Raw genomic sequence first — 19,297 nt, 5'->3', positions numbered from 1 at the left:
GAAAGATATTTGTGAGGTAGAAATTGGGACTGTATTTGCACATTTTGGACATTTTGTTTCTCTCATTTCAAGTATTAGATGAATGCAAGAGGTAAATTCATTTATCAGGAATATTTTACCAATTTATATGCCATTTAAATACTGCCCTGGGTGTATTGCCTCATTAGCTTTGGAACATCACATGGGAAACAGTAATATTGTCTGCACAATGCAACTGGATGCGCTGCAGCATTTTCACATGCAGTGAAAATCTACCTTGAGTCCAGGAGGAAATGGCTGGAAATGCAGCCATAGAATCCATAAGTCCTACATCCAAGTTCTCCAAATGCCTGGACCATCTGAGATTCTCTCCTTAAGTCCCTCGTCAAATTATTTATAGTTGATACATTCACACCATTGGTAAGATATAAAACATTTCTAAATATATCTGGTTAAATCAAATGACAATTATGCCATTAGTTCAGTTTGCCAGACAATGCTTTGCCAAAGAAAGTTTGCCAAAAAATGTTCTGACCAAAGAAAGAGCAGGAATCCAGAGCATCTGCCAGCCAGGCACTATAAAAGAGTCTTTGCAGCAGTCTGCCCTGTCTCGAAGAGAAGTGTCAAGGTAAGCATGCAGGCTCCAACGACTTGTTGAATTCAGGCATCTTCCCTTAGGGCATAATATGCAGTACCTTCTTCCTTCTGGAACTAGTTTCCACATGAGTTTTTCCACCTGTTTTCAAGGCATCTATATATTTTCTACAGATAACCTTTTGAACTTTACATAGGAGTAAGAAGGTTCCTTTACCGTAGATCATATTCTCAGACATGACTCTGCACAATCTTCCCTGTCTGTGAAGCCAAATGCACGACCTCTGCAGTGTCAGAAGAGACAAATAACGTGGTTTTTAAAAGCTGATTCTGTGCTATTCAAGGAAAAAGATTTTTCTCTTCTGCCTCTAAGCCACTAAACATCAGGAAGGATATTTTGGGTAGTTTTAGCAACACTAAGGAATTTTAAAGTATTGGGAAATGCATTTCCTTGCAGGCAAGGTACATTAATGATCTCTTGATGCTGTCTTTATTTTCTGCCACAGTTCTCTCTGCTGTGGTGTCTTGGCTAAAGAGCAGCCATGTCGACAGACGCCGAGATGGCTGTGTTTGGGGAGGCTGCTCCTTACCTCCGCAAGTCAGAGAAGGAGAGAATCGAGGCGCAGAACAAGCCCTTTGATGCCAAGACATCTGTCTTTGTGGTGCATCCTAAAGAATCCTTTGTGAAAGGGACAATCCAGAGCAAAGAATCAGGGAAGGTCACCGTCAAGACTGAAGGTGGAGAGGTTGGTAAAATGCAAGATTGACAAACAGCATTTAATTCCCTCTCTGAGACCTCCAGTGACACAGCTGTATCTTTCCTTCCTCTGACAGACTCTGACCGTGAAGGAAGATCAAATCCACCCCATGAACCCTCCCAAGTACGATAAGATCGAGGACATGGCCATGATGACCCACCTGCACGAGCCTGCCGTGCTGTACAACCTCAAAGAGCGTTATGCAGCCTGGATGATCTACGTAAGTAGCAGCAGCAGTCTGCCTCTGGGTGCCAGCAGCATCTGCTGTGCCAGGCTGAGGGGAAGCCAACCTGCTGTCTCCCTTCCCCACAGACCTACTCAGGCCTCTTCTGTGTCACTGTCAACCCCTACAAGTGGCTGCCGGTGTACAACCCGGAGGTGGTGTTGGCCTACCGAGGCAAGAAGCGCCAGGAGGCTCCTCCACACATCTTCTCCATCTCTGACAATGCCTATCAGTTCATGCTGACTGGTGAGTTAGTTGGTTTCTTCATAACTATTTGGCTGTGAACAATCACAGAGGAGATAAGTCTTTTCACTGCAAAATAGTTCAGTTTTTTGGTGTTGGGAGGGTAAAAGAGATGTTGTAACTGGAAATGTTTTCTCCACTGGACACCATCACAGAGATCTTGTGCCACCAATCACCAGCAGCGCTTGCTGTCCAAGATATTTGGGAGGTTATGGCTTAACTCTGGATAGATGGTCAGATTTTTCTTCAAAGAAATTTGGGGCTTATTCTTAGTGAAGAGGATTGTTCTTTGAAAGAGTTATTTTTCAAGGCTGAAGTTCTGTGAACAAGGCTGTGTGTAAAAGGGAAAAGTGCTTCAACATTAAAGCCAAAGCTCCCTGTGGTGGTTGTGTGGAGATATGGGGAGGGGATGCTTCTCCCTCCACATCAGACACAATTCCTGCTTTTCCATTCATGAATATGAATGGAAGCAATAAGAAAGAAGAGTGGTGAAAACTTTATAACATTGTCTGAACCTCCAAACTTTCAGGAAAGAGCAGACTGGTCAGAAAAATCATAAACCAAAGAAGGTTTGTTAAAGTAAGTCTTGTGCCCTACTCCCTCCCCAATTACTGTAATTAGTTTGGCAGTATTCAGGGCAGTAAGGTCAGCTGGAAGACAATATTGTGGAAAGAGAACACTAATAAATTGCTGTTTGTTTAGTCTGCCTTAACATGGCACTTTTTATATGTTGTGGTATGTCTATGCTTGCTGGCTCCTTTAAGAAATGTAAGGACACTTGAATACAAACCCAGGTTTTTATACCAGGAGGTAGCCTCTTCACTTTGCAAGCAGACTATTGGGAAATGCCATTACAGGATCACAGGCATCAGAGGATATTAGGGACTGGAAAGGACCTCTGGCAACCTTAGAGTCCAACCCCCTGCCAGAGCAGGAGCATAGAACCCAGTGCAGGTCACACAGGAGCACATCTAGATGGGGCTTGAAAGCCTCCAGAGAAGGAGACTCCACAACCTCTCTGGGCAGCCTGTTCCATTGCTCTGTGACCCTCACAGTGAAGAAGTTCCTCCTCATGTTGAGGTTGAACTTCCTGTGCTGCAGTTTCCATCCATTGCCTCTTGTGCTATCACAGGGCACAGTGATCAGAGGCTGTCCCTGTCCCTTCCTTCCTGACTCCCAGCCCTCAGATATTTATAAACATTTTTTAGATCCCCTCTCAGGCTTCTCCTCTTCAGACTAAACAACCCCTGGGCTCCCAGCCTCTCCTCCCAAGGCAGTGCTGCAGTCCCTTCAGCATCCTTGCAGTCCTCCCTTGGACTCTCTCCAGCAGATCTCTGTTCCTCTTGAACTGGGGAGCCCAGAGGTGGATGCAATATTCCAGGTGAGGCCTCATTAGGGCAGAGTAGAGGGAGAGGAGCACCTCCCTGGATCTGCTGGACACACTCCTCTGAATGTAGCCCAGGATATCATTGGCCTTCTTGACCACAAGGTCACATTGCTGTCCCATGGAGAACTTGTCCACCAGGACTCCCAGGTCCACCTCCCAGCCTGTACTGCTTCAGTTTATTATTCCTTACCAGGTGCAGGACTCTGCACTTATCCTTGTTGAACCTCATTAGGTTCCTCTCTGCCCAGCTCTCAGTCTGTCCATCCTGGATATTACAGATATAATCACCTGGCAGAATGAGCTCCTTTGAAAGCCAGCCCGACTACAGAGCCTATGAAGCTGGCTTATTAAACACATAAACTTTCTTTACAACATGACCCCAGCTAGCTAACTGAAAACACAAAGCATGCAAGACTAAAGGTTGGAGAACAATCTGCAGCACAAAAATAAGAATGAAAACTTTCTGTTATCAAAAACTTAAGGAACAGAAGGGCTTAGAATAAATCTGTACTGACAGAGTTAAACTTCAAACCAACAGCTTGGAAAACAGAAAATCATATCAAAGCAGCTAAAAGAGATTTTAAATTGTTTACCTTGAGGCAGTGTGGCAAGTATTAATTTCTGGAATTCCTGCAGTGGGACTCATCAGAGGAACTTCTTTGGATTGAAGTGTCCTTAAAAAAACCAAAAAGCAATAAAATAAATCCTAGCAAATTTCCAGCACAAAATTCAACCAAGCATTGCAGTAGAACTCTACAGGTCAAAAATGCTCACTGAAAATTGCCTGGCAAATGTTAAGTGTTACACAAAGACTCAGAAAGTTGTGAGAGAGTTTTAAGGAACAAATATCAGTAAGATAGATTTTGGAAGCCGCAAACCAGCAGCAATTTCCATGGAAGGCAATCACTAGACATGTGAATATCTCCTTGTATCCCCTTGTGAATATTGTCCCCTGGTACTCAGCTCTGGTGAGGCCATACTTTGAAAATTGTGTCCAGTTTTGGGCACCTCAATCCAAGAGAGATGTGGAGGTGCTGGAGCCAGGGCAGAGCAGGGTAAGGAAGCTGGGAAGGGCCTGGAGAATAAACCTGATGAAGAGCAACTGAAGGAGCTGGGGATGGTTACTTTGAAAAAGAGGAGGCTGAGGAGAGACCACATTGCTGTCTACAACTACCTGAAAGAAGGTTGTGGAGAGGTTGGTGCTGGTCTCTTCTCACAGGTAATTAGTGATAGAACAAGAGGGAGTGGCCTCAAGCTGTGATTGGGTAGGTAGGAAACATTTTTTCCCAGCAAGAGTGGTCAGACATTGGAATATGCTGGGCAGGGAGGTGCTTGAGTCACCAACCCTGCATGTGTTTCAAGGTGGTTTGGATGTGGTGCTTGGAGATATGGTTTAGAGATGAACCTTGCAGAGTAGGGTTCTTGGTTGGACTTGGTGATCATGAGGGTCTTTTCAAACCTGAATGTTTCTGTGATTCTGTGATCGTATGTGACCTGTGAAGTACCATAATGTCTATATTCTGGAGACTGAATGAGTGTTCTGGGAAATTACTATTGCAAGCTCATGGTGCTTTTGTGATTTGATTTAGACAAGGATCACTTTGCCACTGACAGAAAAAAACACATCAGGGAGGCCTATAGACTGTTCAGGAATGGTTATTCCAGTTATAAAGTAGCTTACATTAGCTTACACAGAATTAAGTTAAAAGTACTCCTTAGCTGGAATCCTTGTCATAAAGAAAATAAGCAGCTTGACATGAGGACAATATTCAGAAAAAGGAACACACATACTACAGCTGACATCCACATCACTGCTGCCATGTCAGCTCCCCAGATATAGCTAGGGACAACTTCAAAAGTAATGAGGGGTGAAGGCAAGCAGGTTTATGAAAGGAATTAGCTGCAATATACTAGTGCCAGTGCATCTTCTGAAATACTCAGGAAGATTTGATCCCATGTGTTCATGAGATCCATCAGTAATCTTTTGTTTCTGCCTCTCACAGATCGGGAGAACCAGTCCATCCTGATCACGTAGGTACCCTCCCTGCTCGGGTCCCTGTGGGGCTGCCCGGTGCCAGGGGACCTCCTGCCTGACCCCAGGCTCTCTGCTTCTCCCTTTGCTTTGGCAGTGGAGAATCCGGTGCAGGCAAGACTGTGAACACCAAGCGTGTCATCCAGTACTTTGCAACAATTGCAGCCAGTGGGGAGAAGAAGAAGGAGGAGCAGACATCAGGCAAGATGCAGGTGAGTTGGGAAAACAAACTGAACCCTCAATGTATAGTTGCCATGGCAGCTGATCTCTGTCAGTGAATAGTGATCACCCTGTTTATTATCACCACACTTACTATCAAATTATTAAGCTCATAAATACTAGCTTGGGTTGATGCTTTGCTCTGTTCCCGGAATGATTTTTGGCAAGGGTAATCCCCAGTAATGACCACCCAGCAGGGAATGCTTGAGGATCAAATAATTAATTGTCTTAGTTTTAAGAGCCCACAGAAAATTAGATTTTACCCACCAAAGGAAGTAAAATAAAAGTGCTCTCACATGGGAGTGGTAGTAAAATGGAAGTGCTATTCACAACCATATATAGAAATTACAAAATACGCAAATTCACATTCAGCTTGGGCTTAAAACCACCTCTTTAAGCCAAAAAAACTTTTCAAAATCTCCCCCACTCAGGCCAAAAGCCCAGGCCTCAATTTCCAACACCTCCAACTCTCTACTCCCCCATACCTCTGGACCCGAATGGCACAGAAGAAATTCAGCTTTGCCTGGGCTGCTGGCATGCTGACCAAGGCTGAAAGATTGCCCAGAAATACCAAACAAAAACATAAGGTCTGGAGAGGAGAAGAGAGAGAGGAAAAGGGCAGAACAAGCAGAAAGGCTTGGGTTTATAGAGATGCAGGGCTTATGGGAACGAAACAACAAAAGATTATACTTTCTGGTGTGTACCTTCTGGACTGCACAGTCCTCCAGGAAGACTGCTCTATGGTTTAAGACATCCCAGTGCCTTAAGCCCATGGCATTAATTAATAGATATTCGTGGGAATCCAGGGATTAGCTAAAGGGATTTATACATGGCTTTCTTGTCGGTGTGGGGACCCTAGAGTTGATAAGAGATGTTGTACCCAAACTGTGGGAGAAAGGGAGCAAAGATAACGAGCTGCTGTATCTTTGAAGGAGATGGGGAAAGCAATTTGGGACAAAGGCACCTGTGAAGATAAGATGAAACTGTGGCTTAACAGGGGTAGACTGTGGGAAAGTGAACTGTACCATACATGACCTGCTTAATAGTCACTATCTCTGAAGATCCACCTGCAGCGGCGGTCACGCTCTGTCAGTTTGCATTTTAGATCACCGTGGTGGGACAATTTGGATTGGGGCCACTATATTTTTCACAATTCTAGTGGAACAACTTCAGATATTAGCTTGAGCCCATGAATTCTCTATTCCTAAAATGACGTGGGAAAGGATAACCTCCACTAATGACCATCCTGCAGGGCACGCTTGAGGATCAAATCATCAGCGCCAACCCCCTGCTGGAGGCCTTTGGCAACGCCAAGACCGTGAGGAACGACAACTCCTCTCGCTTTGTAAGTTGTTGCTTTGCACAAAACCTCTCCCTCTCATGACACAGAGAGTGATGGCCCAAGCTGTACTCCATCTCAAAGTGAGGTCAAAAGAACCTCCCCAGGCTGAGATACTGTTGCTTCTCCTTAAAAGGGCAAATTCATCAGAATCCACTTTGGGGCCACAGGCAAACTGGCTTCTGCTGACATTGAAACTTGTAAGAGACCTCCTGAAACCATCCCACCCCTTCCTAAATTCCCACCTTCACATCCTAAATTGCCACCTCCAGCGGCCTCCCTGTGCCTGACTCTTTCTACCATCCTTGCCAGATCTGCTGGAGAAGTCCAGAGTCACTTTCCAGCTGCCAGCAGAAAGAAGCTACCACATCTTCTATCAGATCATGTCCAACAAGAAGCCTGAGCTAATCGGTAGGATGGATTATTCTGACCTTTGGTTGACGAACACTGAAAAGCAGCTACCTGTCTGGTAAAGCTAATCCTGTGCCTTACCTCTTGCTGCTTTCAGACATGCTCCTGATAACCACCAACCCTTTTGATTTCCACTATGTGAGTCAAGGTGAGGTCACTGTTCCCAGCATTGATGACCAGGAGGAGCTGATGGCTACTGATGTAAGTAACACAGCCAGAAGGTAGCTACTGTACAGCTCGCAAAGGTGACAAAGGCAGCTTGCTAAGGACACAGATTTTAATTCATGGTTTTGATGGCAGAGTGCCATTGACATCCTGGGCTTCACTGCTGATGAGAAGACAGCCATCTACAAGCTGACAGGGGCTGTCATGCACTATGGGAACCTGAAGTTCAAGCAGAAACAACGAGAGGAGCAGGCAGAGCCTGATGGCACAGAAGGTACCAGGGAATTCCTCAAGTTCCAAGAGCTCCTCTGCCAGCGGAGCTGTTGTGTTAGCCTCCACAGACAGGCCTCTGTTGGCCTGGGCCACCACCAAAGCACCCAGGAAAAGCTTCTTTCTTTGTTGCTTGTCTATCTGCAGGGCTGCTTCCCTGACCATGGGAAAGGCAATTCTTTTAGCCACCGGGTACAGTCCAGACACACAGGGCCTGGGTGGGGAAGCTTCAGCTTCACACAGGACAGCTTTGCCCCTGTACAGCTTCCAACCACCAACTCACCGTGTTGGGCAATCCTAGTCTTTGTGAAATCAATCCTGCATTATTTGCCATGCAGAAATCCACCTTCCACAGGAAAAGAAATGTGCTGCACGAGGCCTTTTGGGGGTCCTCTGGGACCTTCCGGATTCAAGCTCTCCCTTTCCAAGGGAGAGCTCTCAAGCAAGCCATCGCTAGCTGCCAGAATTTACCTTCCTTCTCAGAGCTCCTGAGACCAGAGCAGTGCATTCCCCTTGCTAGAACAGGCACAGTAGAATTGTTCACACTGACCAGACCCTAGGCACTGCCCCCAGATGAGTTCCTCTTCCTCTCTCTCCCTCCCTTCCTCAGTGGCTGACAAGGCTGCCTACCTGATGGGCCTGAACTCAGCTGAGCTGCTCAAAGCCCTGTGCTATCCCCGAGTCAAGGTTGGCAATGAATACGTGACCAAAGGTCAGAACGTGACCCAGGTAAGAGCTGAAGGTGGAACAGACAAGACTGAAAGAGTACTTGAGTGGTCTTCTTTGATTCTAGGAGGGAACTCTGGATCTTTTTTCTTTGCTAAAGGTGAACAACGCAGTTGGTGCCCTGGCCAAAGCTGTCTTTGAGAAGATGTTCCTCTGGATGGTTGTTCGCATCAACCAGCAGCTGGACACCAAGCAGCCCAGGCAGTACTTCATTGGTGTGCTGGACATTGCTGGCTTTGAGATCTTTGATGTAAGGCACGAGGATTGGACACCATAGGCCAGAGAGGGGCAGGAAGGGGATGAGGAAAGGGGGGTTCCATGAGAAAGTTGGCAGCATGTTTCCTGTGTTGTGAAAGCAGTGATGGTGCTAGGACTTGTGCATCAGAGGAGAGAAATGCCCTGGTTATTGGTCTGAGGGCAGAGACGTTCTTGGGTGAAACACTCTCGGATGGATCAGGGAGCTGAAACAGCAGACAGTGCTGCAGCTAAGGCCACTACAGGATTTGCTTTTGAGTAGAACAGTAAAAGACAATTGCTGCTATTAGCTTGCTTTCACAAGTGAGGTCACCAGGAGCCTTGGGGGGCAGTCAGTTTTACACTAGAGGTCCTGCTAAGGCAGCACAGGGGTTTAGGAGTGGTGCTTTAGCTGGGGAACTTCAGCCAGCGTTAGGAGAACGGTAGGAAAAGGCTGTGGTGTTTGCCACCCCTTGGGAACCTGTGCACCTCTCTGTGCTTTGTGCAGTTCAACAGCTTTGAGCAGCTGTGCATCAACTTCACCAACGAGAAACTGCAACAGTTCTTCAACCACCACATGTTCGTGCTGGAGCAGGAGGAGTACAAGAAGGAAGGCATTGAGTGGGAGTTCATTGACTTTGGCATGGACCTGGCTGCCTGCATTGAGCTCATTGAGAAGGTACTTTCCCATCCAAGTGTAGGCTCTTGTGTGGAGTTGTGTGATGTGTCTGAGCCAGATGCAGCTCAGAGCTCATTCACATGCAGCATTTGGGGTCAGGCCAACAAGATACTTGGCAAGGAAGTTTATTTTGGTCTCAGAAAGAGGAATTGGGGAATGCCAATCTGTGCCATGAGTCCTGCATTCCCTGGTCTTCAGGCACGGAAAGGATAGCCTGGCCTCCCACCAAGACACTTCTTTACAGCAAACTGGCATCCTCTGGTGGATGCTACCAGCCAGATGCTGGTGCCTTTGATGTTCATAAGAGGTTTCTCATCATGACCATCTTTTCCTCTCGCTTCTTGCGGTACCTTCAAGCCCATGGGCATCTTCTCCATCCTGGAAGAGGAGTGCATGTTCCCCAAGGCAACTGACACCTCTTTCAAGAACAAGCTCTATGACCAGCATCTGGGCAAGTCCAACAACTTCCAGAAGCCCAAACCTGCCAAAGGCAAGGCTGAGGCTCATTTCTCCCTGGTGCACTATGCTGGCACTGTGGACTACAACATCTCTGGCTGGCTGGAGAAGAACAAGGACCCTCTGAATGAAACTGTCATTGGGTTGTACCAGAAATCCTCTGTGAAGACTCTGGCCTTGCTCTTTGCCAACTATGGTGGAGCAGACGCAGGTCAGCTCTGGGAGAAAAGTATTTTGTGTGTGGGACAGGGTCACTAAAGAATGACAGCAGTAACACTAAATAGGTTTTGTAGTCTCCAATACAGAACATCTGTGGCTTATTTCTTTTCTTCCACGGACAGATGCTGGTGGTGGTGGCAAAAAGGGTGGCAAGAAGAAGGGTTCTTCTTTCCAGACTGTCTCGGCTCTTTTCCGGGTGGGTGCATAATTCACTTCCTCGTTATTAAATGCAGTCACTGAAATCAGACAGGGGTTGAGTAGAGTTGCTGTCAGAAGACACTCCCTCAGCAGAGTGAAGGAGGTTTGCACAAGCATAACCATGTATATGACATGGTAGGTCTAGACAGTGGAAGGTCCATTTTTCCATGCACATCATATAGAAGCCTGCAGTCTGTACAAGCTTTAATCTAAACTTCACTTTTATAATCCCACAGGAGAATTTAAACAAGCTGATGGCTAATCTGAGAAGCACTCATCCCCATTTTGTACGATGCATCATCCCAAATGAAACAAAAACACCTGGTAAGTGACCCAAGAGGAGGAAATCTCAATGCACCCAACCTCTTCTCCTCAGTGTCAAACATCAGGGCAGTGACTAACAGAGGTGTTTGCCAGGTGCCATGGAGCACGAGCTGGTGCTGCACCAGCTGCGCTGTAACGGCGTGCTGGAAGGGATCCGCATCTGCAGGAAGGGATTCCCCAGCAGAGTCCTCTATGCTGACTTCAAACAGAGGTGAGAGTGCTTCACCCTTCTGCCCATTCAGAGCAAGCTGAAGAGCTTAGGTGTATTAATGTTGAAACATTGTACTTCAAAAATTCTTCTCTGCCAGGGGGTTGGACTGGATGACCTTCTGAGGACCCAACCCTTAATATTCTGTGATCTGTGAAAAAGAACCTGAATAGAATTATAGAAATACTTTACTGTGGGCTTATGGTCAGTGGTGAGGATTCTCTTGGGCTATGAGTCAACAGAATGAAAATGTCTTGAAAGAATTGTCCATAATACTTTACATAGTCAGTTGATGCTGAGGAGTTGTGGGGCTCAGTTACAGTGGTGGGCTTGTTGATGTGCTTTCTCTTACAGATACAGGGTACTGAATGCCAGTGCTATCCCAGAGGGACAGTTCATGGATAGTAAGAAGGCTTCAGAGAAGCTTCTTGGGTCCATCGATGTCGATCACACCCAGTACAGATTTGGTCATACCAAGGTAAAAACAGGTTCTGTGTTCAAACACTATGTGCCTTTGTTATGCAAAACATGTGACTGATGTCCAACCCTGTTATAAGGTGTTCTTCAAAGCTGGACTGATAGGAGTGCTGGAGGAGATGAGAGATGAGAAACTGGCAGAGATTATGACCATGATACAGGCCAGGTGCAGGGGATTCCTGATGAGAGTGGAGTATAGGAAGATGGTGGAGAGGAGGTAAACAATCGTTGGCTACATGTCAAGTTCTCATTGTAGATGGCTAACTGAGTCTAAATTCACCCCATAAAGAGTATGCAATAGCCATGTGAATTTCATTTCAGGGAGTCCATCTTCTGCATCCAGTACAACGTTAGGGCCTTCATGAACGTCAAGCACTGGCCCTGGATGAAGCTCTTCTTCAAGATCAAGCCCTTGCTGAAGAGTGCAGAGTCTGAGAAGGAGATGGCCAACATGAAGGAGGAGTTTGAGAAAACCAAGGAAGAGCTTGCAAAGTCTGAGGCAAAGAGGAAGGAGCTGGAGGAGAAAATGGTGGCCTTGCTGCAGGAGAAAAATGACCTGCAGCTGCAAGTGCAGGCTGTGAGTATCACAATTCATCTGTCCCAGGAAAGAGAATGTTACATAGGCAGAATGATGCCTGCCCTAAGCAGAGGTTCCCAGGAAGCTGACTGATGTGCAGTAGAGAACAGATGCAGACAGTCTAAGGCAGGCTGACACTGAGTAAGCAGCTGCTGGCTGGGCCCGGTGAGTCTCATGGCAGCTCCATGTGAGACCTGGCACTCCTGCACCTGAAGAAAGAGCCAGAGCAGAGAACCCTGAGCTGGAGGGGAAGTATCTCCATCTGTTCACCTTTCAAAGGAGAGCATCTGCTAAGACAGCAAAGGCAAAGCTGAGGAGGATTCACATTTCCTACTTGCAGCTTCACTAGAAGGCCTTGAAAACTTTCAGATGCATGGATTCTTCATGTGCAGACTCAATCAGAAACAGGCAGTAACTTCACATCCAACAAAATACCACTTTCTCTAATAAATTACTCTAGCAAAGCCTCCATTCCACAAATATGAGAATCATGATGCATAAGTGAAAAAAAGGAAACGTGTTGAATACTGCTGCCCTATCTGTGAGGAATTCTTAAGAGATACACAAAACATTGGCATCAGTTTATATCAGTAGAAATGGTTTTGCAGTAGACACTGAGCTATATATTCAAGTATCAAGCTCTAGAGCAGACCAGGTTGAGTCCTCATTTTAAGTCCTGCCTACTCAGGTATACAAAAGACAGAGAAATAAACTTCAAACCATGAAAAGCCACAACAATCACTGTCTCCCCACCAGGAAGCAGATAGCTTGGCTGATGCTGAGGAGAGGTGTGACCAGCTCATCAAAACCAAAATCCAGCTGGAAGCCAAAATTAAAGAGGTGACTGAAAGGGCTGAGGATGAGGAGGAAATTAATGCTGAGCTGACAGCCAAGAAGAGAAAACTGGAGGATGAATGCTCAGAGCTGAAGAAAGATATTGATGACCTGGAGTTAACACTGGCCAAGGTGGAGAAGGAAAAGCATGCCACTGAGAACAAGGTATGAGGCAGGAGGGGTCACTCACAACTCAGCAAAGAGCATTGTGCTCTTCCAGGACTTCTGTAGTGCCTTCCTTTATTTACACCTCTTCCTTCTTCTCAAAGGTGAAAAACCTAACAGAGGAGATGTCAGGCCTGGACGAGACCATTGCCAAGCTGACAAAAGAGAAGAAAGCTCTCCAAGAGGCTCATCAGCAGACACTGGATGACCTGCAGGCAGAGGAGGACAAAGTCAACACTCTGACCAAATCTAAAACCAAGCTGGAGCAGCAAGTGGATGATGTAAGCACACAGGCAAAGAGCAAGAAGAGGACAGGTGTGGAGTTTGAGCTGTGTGGCAGAGCACTGATGGCCTTCTTGTCTTTAGCTGGAAGGGTCCCTGGAGCAAGAGAAGAAACTGCGCATGGACCTGGAGAGAGCCAAGAGGAAACTGGAAGGAGACCTGAAGCTGTCCCAAGACAGCATCATGGACCTGGAAAATGATAAGCAGCAGCTGGATGAGAAACTGAAGAAGTAAGTGAGGCTGTGGGGCAGCTGAGCACTGTGCTGCTGAGCTTGTCTCTTTCCTTTGAGCTCTAACATGGTTTGCTTTGCCCAAAGGAAAGACTTTGAGATCAGCCAGATCCAGAGCAAGATAGAGGATGAACAAGCTTTGGGCATGCAGTTCCAGAAGAAGATCAAGGAGCTGCAGGCAAGTCTCTGTTGCTTCCCCTCTTTCACCTAGACTCAGGTCAGGCAGGAGAAGGCCATGGGTGTGAAGGGTCTCTCGTGTTCCCCAGGCTCGCATTGAGGAGCTGGAGGAGGAAATTGAGGCCGAGCGAACCTCTCGGGCAAAAGCAGAGAAGCATCGAGCTGACCTCTCCCGGGAGCTGGAGGAGATCAGTGAGCGCCTGGAAGAGGCAGGAGGGGCTACAGCAGCTCAGATTGAGATGAACAAGAAGCGTGAGGCAGAGTTCCAGAAGATGCGTCGTGACCTGGAGGAGGCCACGCTGCAGCACGAGGCCACGGCTGCCGCCCTGCGGAAGAAGCACGCGGACAGCACCGCTGAGCTCGGGGAGCAGATCGACAACCTGCAGAGGGTGAAGCAGAAGCTGGAGAAGGAGAAGAGTGAGCTGAAGATGGAGATTGACGACCTGGCCAGTAACATGGAGTCTGTCTCCAAAGCCAAGGTATGGAATTGCACTAGAAGACGCTCACAGGGCCTAGCTATGGCACAGAGCCTGCACCTATGAGCCACATGCTCATCAAGAAGGCTCTGCTGCGAGCAGAAGGCAGAGTGCAGGGCTTCATTGATGTCCTTCCTTGTGCTTGCTCTGCAGGCAAACCTGGAGAAGATGTGCCGCACCCTGGAAGATCAGCTGAGCGAGCTGAAAACCAAGGAGGAGCAGAACCAGCGCATGATCAATGACCTCAACACGCAGAGAGCTCGCCTGCAGACAGAATCAGGTGAGACATCCTCCTTGCTGACCTGCAATGGGAGGACCTGCATGCCACGAGGATACCACAGTGTGCAAAGTGACATCTGCTGTGTGCTCTCCAGCCCTCTCCTGACTCCATAGGTTTAAGGGCAGAAACTGTCTCATTATACACTGTCCACTTACCTCTGTTCCCTTTACCTTCCCCAGGTGAATTTTCCCGCCAGGTGGAGGAGAAAGATGCTCTGATTTCTCAGCTGTCTAGGGGCAAGCAAGGATTCACCCAGCAGATAGAGGAACTCAAGAGACATCTGGAGGAAGAAATCAAGGTCTGGAAGTACTCTTCTGTCCACAACTTATATCACCCCTGAACAAATCATAAGAGTCTTACCTGACCCAGGACCTCATCAATACCCGGTGCCCAAATGGGAGTGTTACTGGAGACAAGAGCAGGAAATGCACCCCCCCTGCTCATCAGCTAGAGGGAGGGAAATGCAGAGACTTTGATGGTGGAGGGAGACATTCACAAGCCTTCCATGAGCTGCTGATGACAGCCTCTAAGACAGAGTTCAGACACCTATGTCAAATCCAGTACAGAACCCCAAAGAACCTGTCACCGTCACCACTGACTGAGGAAGGCATCACCACTTCCTGCCTTTACATTTGCCCAGTTAGAGCTTCATTCTGATTTCACTCAAACAAGTACTCAGGTTACCAATGCCAATGTCCCCACAGGCCAAGAACGCCCTGGCCCACGCCCTGCAGTCTGCTCGCCACGACTGTGACTTGCTCCGGGAACAATATGAGGAGGAGCAGGAAGCCAAGGGGGAGATGCAGCGAGCCCTGTCCAAGGCCAATGGAGAAGTGGCTCAGTGGAGAACCAAATACGAGACGGACGCCATTCAGCGCACGGAGGAGCTGGAGGAGGCCAAGTATGTGGGAAGCAGGATGTTGAACGACTTGAGAAGACTGAGATTGCCAAGTGTGTTTGAGAGTGGGTCAGGACAGGGGTGACACAGAGGCAGAGTTGTAGAGACTTTGTATGAGAGGGGACAGGAGGGGAGAGGAAGAGCGTGCTGTGGAGAAAGTGTGGATTGGAAGGACAGAGTAGGCCTCGGGTGTGCAAAGGCTAAGATGGGCTGAGCACTCATTTGGTGCTAGACTAGAGATTGGCTGACACTTCAGACTGCATGCAGTCTTGGATCAGAAGAAACACATGGCAAATTGTTGGGCTCAAAAACCCAAGAAGCCAACTGCCCTTTCTCAAGCAATACAAAATTGGCTGCCCGTTAAGGTCTAACATAACCTGTGCTCCCCATCCCCAGGAAGAAGCTGGCACAGCGCCTGCAGGATGCAGAGGAACATGTTGAAGCTGTCAATGCCAAATGTGCCTCCCTGGAAAAGACAAAGCAGAGGCTGCAGAATGAAGTGGAGGACCTGATGATTGATGTGGAGAGAACAAATGCTGCCTGTGCAGCTCTGGACAAGAAGCAGAAGAACTTTGACAAGGTCTTTTGGGCTCCAGCCCTGGGGTTCCAGGGCAGAGCATGTCCTCCTGACCAGCACACCCATACTCACATCCCATTTCTCTTCAGATCCTGGCAGAATGGAAGCAGAAGTATGAGGAAACGCAGGCTGAGCTGGAAGCCTCCCAGAAGGAGTCTCGCTCTCTCAGCACAGAGCTGTTCAAGATGAAGAATGCCTATGAGGAGTCCTTGGACCACCTGGAAACGCTCAAGCGGGAGAACAAGAACTTGCAGCGTAAGTGCCTGGCCCTCTGCTCCTGGATGGGCTTCCTTGCCATCCACCCCCCCCCCACTGCTCCACATGGCTTTGTGCCTGCAGGTGACAGAGGTGCCTGTCAGGTTGGTGTGGCAGGGCCCTTGCCATGCTGCTCTATGCTTGCCCCTGCCATTGGTCTTTGCTCCCACAGAGGAGATTTCTGACCTGACGGAGCAGATTGCCGAGGGAGGAAAGGCAATTCATGAGCTGGAGAAGGTCAAGAAGCAGGTTGAGCAGGAGAAATCTGAACTCCAGGCTGCTCTGGAGGAAGCTGAGGTACATGCCCATGATCATTGTGTCTGCAAAGGAGAAAGATGGCTGAAAGCTGCATGGTCCCACTCTGGACTGGCCAGAGAGTGCAGCCAGCTGAGCTTCCTGAGATAGCTCCTAACTACCTGTAGAGCAGCTGGAGCTTTATCTGTGTTATAAATGTTTGTGTCCTCTTCTCCAGGCCTCTCTGGAACATGAAGAGGGAAAGATCCTGCGCCTCCAGCTTGAGCTCAACCAGGTGAAGTCTGAGATTGACAGGAAGATAGCAGAGAAGGATGAGGAGATCGATCAGATGAAGAGAAACCACCTCAGAATCGTGGAGTCCATGCAGAGCACCCTGGACGCTGAGATCAGGAGCAGGAATGAAGCCCTGAGGCTGAAGAAGAAGATGGAAGGAGACCTGAATGAAATGGAGATCCAACTGAGCCATGCCAACCGCCAGGCTTCAGAGGCACAGAAGAACCTGAGGAACACTCAAGCTGTTCTCAAGGTCTGCTCAGTAGAGCTGCAGGCAGAGAAATGACATTGCTGTCATTTCTGGCACCAAGCTCACACTTCCACCTTTGTCATGCCTCTTGCCACTCTTTCCAGGACACTCAGCTGCATTTGGATGATGCTGTCAGGACTCAGGAGGACCTGAAGGAGCAGGTGGCCATGGTGGAGCGCAGAGCAAACCTGCTGCAGGCTGAAGTTGAGGAGCTCCGGGCAGCCCTGGAGCAAACAGAGCGGTCGAGGAAATTGGCTGAGCAGGAGCTCCTGGATGCCACTGAACGTGTGCAGCTGCTCCACACCCAGGTAGGACACTGCTGGGAATTCATCCCCTCCACCAGGGATAATACAGAATGAAACTGCTCTGCTCTTGTCAGTAGTTGCTATGTAAACACTTGGAGAGTGATGTTGGGTTTGCTGTTGTGGCTCTAAAAAGGACTCCTGATAGAAAGATTTTATAAACAATATGCATACTTGGTGTGGAGAATTTAGCTCTGAAAGTACAAATGCTGTCTTTGCTGTTCACAGAACACCAGCTTGATCAACACTAAGAAGAAGCTGGAAACAGACATCGCCCAAATCCAGGGTGAAATGGAGGATACCATCCAGGAAGCCAGGAACGCTGAAGAGAAGGCCAAGAAGGCCATCACTGATGTGAGCTGGGGACTCCTTTTGGTGCTGATTGTGGAGGAATTCTGCCCCAAAGTGTCTCCAGCACCAAAATGGCTTTGACCCTTTGCTCTCCTCAGGCAGCCATGATGGCAGAGGAGCTGAAGAAGGAGCAGGACACCAGTGCCCACCTGGAGAGGATGAAGAAGAACCTGGACCAGACGGTGAAGGACCTGCAGCACCGTCTGGATGAGGCTGAGCAGCTGGCCCTGAAGGGAGGCAAGAAGCAAATCCAGAAGCTGGAGGCCAGAGTACGTAGTAGGGCTGAGATTGGTGTGTGAGTGAGGAGATCCCTTGGAGAGGTGTGAGGGAAGCTGCAAAGTTGGGCTTCTCCTTGCAGGTGCGAGAGCTGGAAGGGGAGGTGGATGCTGAGCAGAAGCGCAGCGCTGAAGCCGTGAAGGGTGTGCGCAAGTACGAGAGGAGGGTGAAGGAGCTGACCTACCAGGTAAGGCAGGAGACACCCCTGGCCTGACAGAGCTTGCTCACAGCAAGTCAAATTTTGCACACAGCGTCCCAAGGGAATTAATCACCTGACACGATGCAGAACTCATCAGTCTGTCTCTTTCTTGTCTATCAATGCACCTAGTCTGAGGAAGACAGGAAGAATGTTCTCAGGCTTCAGGATCTGGTGGACAAGCTGCAGGCGAAGGTCAAATCCTACAAGAGACAAGCTGAGGAGGCTGTAAGTATTGCTCAAGGAAGAGGCACAAGACACCTTCCACTGGGGCAGCAAGCTCAGTGAGATGAGTGTGGGGAACAGGAAAGGGCAGGAAAGAACCTGCCAAGAGACAACAGCCATGGCCACACTCTGTCCCTATCGTGACATGAGGCCATGCGAAGGTCTGGGCACCCTGCAGCCAGGGCTGAACTGAGGGAAGCTCTGCAGCCTGTTTCAGAGCAGAGCTCAGGCTAAACAAGCCCAGGGGCACATCCACTGTTGGAAGTGACACTGACAATTGAACTGAAGTGCAGGGAGCAGCAACACACCAAAGCGAAATCCAAGGGACCCAATTTGTGTCACAAACGTGACACAGCCCTGGTGAAGCTTGTCACAGTGGGGTCCTGAATAGGGAGGATGAGGAGGGCTGTGGGAGGCTTCCATGTCAGCAGTGGTGAGTGGGGGATGGAGGTCTGGGCCTGCCCTCAGGGAAGAGCTGCAGCCCTGAAAGGCAGCAGGAGTGAAGCCCTTGCCCTGGGCCCCTCCCCACCGACTCCCTCTCCCCGCACAGGAGGAGCTGTCCAATGTCAACCTCTCCAAGTTCCGCAAGATCCAGCACGAGCTGGAGGAAGCCGAGGAGAGAGCTGACATTGCAGAGTCGCAGGTCAACAAGCTCCGGGTGAAGAGCCGTGAGTTCCATGGCAAGAAGATAGAAGAGGAAGAGTGAGGCTGTCATGAGGCAGCAAAGTGCCCTGAGGGCTGCACAGAATGTGAACCTCTCAGGCACCTTCTTCCATATTTAAGGTTTGCCACCAGCTCAGTAGGTAGAGAATAAAGACTGTAGATACCTTTGCATACACCATGAGCAGTGGTTTTCTTTTGTGTCTCTTTCCATGTGCCAGGGCTGTGTCTTTCTGCTGGCCATTGTTCAAGGTAGATCTGTGAAGGGCTAATCACCAACAGAGTTCTCAGATTTAGGGGTGGCTGACAGAAAGCAGTCTTTATGCCCCACCAGGTTTGCTTCCTGCATTTAATTAGACGCTATCCTGCCTGGGGTAATGTCTCTTGCCTCTTGAGAAAGCACAATATGGTTCAATGTGGTGCTTCCCTTAGTGGTCTTGGTCTCATGGCCTCAACTGGGAGCTTCTCTCCAAAGACAAAAGAGGTTAGGGCAGAGAGTGAGCAGAGAAAGGTTAGCTGCAATAGGTCATCAGTGGAGGGGCAGGGCAGTAGTGAAGTTTCTTTGATTATCTAATAACTCGCAGCTATTTCCTCTTCTATCACTTGTTATAAGGGAC

At 48.5% G+C, this 19,297-nt stretch overlaps 1 protein-coding gene across 1 annotated transcript; it reads left to right on the top strand.

Moving 5' to 3' along the window:
* The first annotated feature begins 1,115 nt into the window (after window positions 1–1,115).
* Window positions 1,116–18,853, top strand: LOC104301219 (myosin heavy chain, skeletal muscle, adult-like). The gene is made up of 38 exons (XM_054170778.1): window positions 1,116–1,319; window positions 1,408–1,551; window positions 1,644–1,800; window positions 5,188–5,215; window positions 5,314–5,428; window positions 6,688–6,780; window positions 6,911–6,974; window positions 7,087–7,185; window positions 7,283–7,386; window positions 7,486–7,624; window positions 8,231–8,349; window positions 8,447–8,596; window positions 9,089–9,259; window positions 9,617–9,926; window positions 10,057–10,130; window positions 10,369–10,456; window positions 10,550–10,667; window positions 11,019–11,142; window positions 11,222–11,358; window positions 11,463–11,718; window positions 12,475–12,717; window positions 12,822–12,998; window positions 13,084–13,229; window positions 13,317–13,407; window positions 13,496–13,885; window positions 14,036–14,162; window positions 14,342–14,460; window positions 14,867–15,063; window positions 15,457–15,640; window positions 15,727–15,892; window positions 16,065–16,189; window positions 16,365–16,673; window positions 16,775–16,978; window positions 17,201–17,326; window positions 17,422–17,592; window positions 17,682–17,786; window positions 17,928–18,023; window positions 18,571–18,853. Exons 1-38 carry the CDS (start codon window positions 1,116–1,118, stop codon window positions 18,724–18,726), a joined length of 5,826 nt encoding a protein of 1,941 aa, XP_054026753.1. The 3' UTR covers window positions 18,727–18,853.
* Window positions 18,854–19,297: the final 444 nt, after the last annotated feature.

Source organism: Dryobates pubescens, chromosome 20 (genome assembly GCF_014839835.1).
Source record: "Dryobates pubescens isolate bDryPub1 chromosome 20, bDryPub1.pri, whole genome shotgun sequence".
In the NCBI taxonomy this organism is placed as follows: Eukaryota; Metazoa; Chordata; class Aves; order Piciformes; family Picidae; genus Dryobates; species Dryobates pubescens.
Note: the sequence above shows the minus strand (reverse complement) of the source record. Positions and strands in the feature narration are given on the sequence as shown.